Source organism: Mastomys coucha, unplaced genomic scaffold, assembly GCF_008632895.1.
Source record: "Mastomys coucha isolate ucsf_1 unplaced genomic scaffold, UCSF_Mcou_1 pScaffold14, whole genome shotgun sequence".
NCBI lineage: Eukaryota > Metazoa > Chordata > Mammalia > Rodentia > Muridae > Mastomys > Mastomys coucha.
Window position 1 is genome coordinate 100,856,082 of NW_022196896.1, and position 3,416 is coordinate 100,859,497.

At 52.9% G+C, this 3,416-nt stretch overlaps 1 protein-coding gene across 7 annotated transcripts in view; it reads right to left on the reverse strand.

The window, feature by feature from the left end:
• Window positions 1-994: 994 nt before the first annotated feature.
• The window catches only part of Cfap65 (cilia and flagella associated protein 65), a 35,063-nt gene continuing 32,641 nt past the window's right edge, over window positions 995-3,416 (reverse strand). For 6 of the 7 annotated variants that reach the window (XM_031368015.1, XM_031368019.1, XM_031368014.1 and 3 more), the window contains 4 exons: window positions 2,998-3,126; window positions 2,059-2,520; window positions 1,269-1,406; window positions 995-1,155 (listed from right to left, as the gene is read on the reverse strand). In XM_031368015.1, the coding sequence (XP_031223875.1) occupies window positions 1,047-1,155; window positions 1,269-1,406; window positions 2,059-2,520; window positions 2,998-3,126 (838 nt within the window). In that variant the 3' untranslated portion in view covers window positions 995-1,046. The other variant, XM_031368020.1, reaches the window with a different exon arrangement.

Genomic DNA, 3,416 nt, shown 5'->3' on the forward strand with positions numbered 1-3,416 from the left:
CACACACACACACACACACACACACACACACCTGTCCGGGAGCCCGTTTGCTCGGGGCAAATATTGACTCATGGAGGCGGAGCACAACCCCCCCCCGCCCCCTCAAAGAGCCAGCTTTTGCAGAAGCCTTGGCGGGGAGGGAGGGTGCGGGGGGAGGGGGAAAGGGACAGGGGTGCAGGGGAGGGTGCCGGGACCAGGAGCGCCTCTGGAACAACACCAGATGTCACTTTTCCACCCACCTGGCTCTAAGCTCAGGGAGGAGAAGACACGCTGCCCGGCAGGGCTTAGGAAGAAAACAGAGGCGGATGTCCTAGCAGAACATCATCTCTGGGTCTCAGGAGTGGTTTGTAATGGCCGTTATTTAGTAATATCCGTAGCCTACTAAACCTTGTCTTCGGAAAGTGCACAGATCATAATTCTGGCCTTTAAGGTGTACCTCAATTTTTTTTTTTTACTTTTTTTTTTTTTGTTTTGAGACCGGGTTTCCTTTTGTAGCTATGATGTCCTACAACTAGATCTGTAGACCAGGCTGGACTCACAGAGATCCGCTTGCCTCTGCCTCCCAAGTGTTGAGATTAAAGGCTTGCTTGAGCCCACCGCCACCATCCAGCTTCGTTTTAACCTCTTAGCATACTTCAGGGAACCAGGTTGGCCCTGGAGGTGCTGGTGAACACATGTGGGAACGTCCTATCTCTGTGGTTACCTATTTGGGCCACCAGGCCTAGGGATCCTTTTTTTTTTTTTTTTTTTTTTCAACCAAGTTACACTGTTCCAAAGATCAGCTATACCTCTCCCGAAGCGCCCTCCACTGGCCAGACTGAAAACAACACCTCACTGCAAATATAAAGAACTCTTGCTTGTCAAGGGGAAACTGTACCCTCCCGTTTCTAAATGGATGGGCCTCTGCGGTCCACATCAACAGCTCTCACCTTCCACATATCTCAACATATTTCTTTCTCCAGGCAGGAGGAAATAAAATCCAGGTAGACTGGCGTGTGGAACTAAATGGTTTACTTGCAGAACAGTAAAAAGGGATCAGGGGAAATTTAGGCAGTCATGTAAGAGGGGCTGGATGCTGACACCAGCAAACAGTCAGGATGCTGTATCCCAGAGCAGATCATTTCCCCTTGTGACATCCGCGAGAGGGTGTCTGGTCTGTAAAAGAGAAAGTGGCAAGTAGGAGTGAGGGTGAGGCTTTCAATCGCATCTGAATGCCTCTCCTGGCTTGCACTCCGCCAGCCCATGAGGGTGAACCCAATCCCCCTGACCTGTGCATGCTGACTGGTGGTAGGGCAATGATTCGGGGCCTAGAGGTGAGCACCACCTCTCCACGGCTCGCCTCTACCAGTATGTTCTGGATCATGTTCTCGAGTATCGCTTCCTGCAGGTTGGCAAAAGCTGGTAGCCTGGGAGGAGGGTGTTGCTCTTGTAATCAAGGTCACAGACCTGCCAGCCACCTCTCACTTAGTTGTGCACAAGTGTACCGTGCAGTGAGTGGGCTCTGCACAGATTCCCACGGAGAGCCCTGCCTCCGGTGGCAACACTCTGGGGGTGGGGGGTGGGCCGGAGCATCCCGTTGCGATTTCACATATGCTAGTTGTGTGGCTAAGATTCAAGTCTAGGTGAGGTAGTTGCAATCCCAGACCTAGGTTTGGAGAATGGTAGGGATGAGAGGACGCAGAAGAAGCTACGTGCGGCCAAGGAACCCCAAAAAGACAGAATGCAACCCCCCCCCAAAGAGGCCCCAGGAGACAGTGGTATCAGAAGAAGTGGAACTTGTTCTCTGGTCCTAATTGTTCACTGAGGAGACTTCAAAGACCACCACTCACCCAGTAGTGCTGTGCTGGTAAACGCTATCAATGAGGTATCACACACTACGCAAAGCTGGGTTCTACTCTTCTGAAAATGCTCCCACCCAAATCTTACACTACAGCAAGAGCTTGCCACTACAACCTGAGTTAAGCAGAGAGTCACACACAAGTCGGGGGGGCCAGCCTCAGTGTCAGCCTCTCCCAGTCCAAACCGCCCAGCCTCTCCCCCGACCCCGCCGCTGCTCACCTCCCAGTGGCCTCCTTCTCATCGTTTTCTGTCTCCTCCTTTATTATGGTTTTCAGATCCTGCTGCCATTGCCACTGCAGAGACTGCTGGGATGGTGGCTCTGCGGCCTTAATCCCTGACCACGTGGTCAGCTTTGCCTCCTTGTCTACGTCCTCCTCCTCCTTGCTCATGTTCTCTTCTATCTCCTCCTCTTCCTCTTCCGCCTCCTCCTCCTCCTCTTCCTCTTCCTCTTCATCATCCTCTTGCCCTCCTGGCATCTTCTCCAAAAGGCCCTCCTCTTGCCCTTTGCTTTTCCTGTCCTCATAGATGGACGGCAGGGACAGGATGGGCACTAAATACAAGCTGCTCTTCTGGGCTAGGAACCTAGCTGATTGCTCATTCCAGAACTGGCAGAAGTAAGGCACCTGCTCCACCAGGCTTTGGTCCACAGCATCATGGAAATTCTTGTCTTCCAATAGACCCCTGGGCAGGAGAAAAGAAAGGTGAAATCTAAAGAAAGGGCTTACAGCCAGGCTAACTTTGGTCTCCCTGTTGCCCACGGGAGACAGTTCTGCCTACCGTTTTTACTATCAAGTGCTAAGTCGGGGAGGACAGCCCTTGGAACAAGGTATCTTTGACCCCTGTGGCATCTTAGAGGTCAACGGGATGGGAGGCAGGAAGAACCAGCAAGCTAGAATGACCCAGATAAAGGGCAGGTCTCCTGTAGACCATCCTCGAGCTTGCCGCAGAAAGTGAGAGAATTAGGATTCGGGCCTGAAGGCCCACCTAACCAGCTCTATTGGACCTGCTCTGTCCCAAGTGTCTCTCAGTCAAGGGATCTTGTAAAGGAATTCTCTTTTTTCCCCCTCAGGGAGAGAAGTACCAGGGCTTTTGAAGTTTAGGCTAGTGCAGCTGGAGAAATGGGAGGGTGAGGACGAAGGCGCATGGAGCAGTGGGTACCGGATGATGGTGGTGAAGCAGTCCACCAGAAGCTGCTTCTTCTGCCTAGAGACGGGGCCCTCTATGTCAGGGAGTTCTTCCTCAGAAGATTTTGGCTCTTCCTTGGAGGATTTCTTCTTTGGCAGCTCCCTGGGGGTAGACCATTGATATCCTGAGTGGATTTGGAAAACTACTAGGCTGTAGCAATGGCGGGGGTGGGGGGGTGGGGGTGGGGAGGGGGCGGGGGCGTGTACAAGACATGATGGTAGCTGCCCAGCCATAAGGCCTTAAATAGGCCAGGCACACTCCCAGTCTTAACAGAATGTAGTTACCGTACTCAGAGAGCCACACCCAACCCCTTAGGAGAGAGCAGGACCCAGAGGCTCCAAGTTGGCAGAAGGAGACAGCAGGAAGCCTTGGTGGGTTCCTGGGGGGGGGGG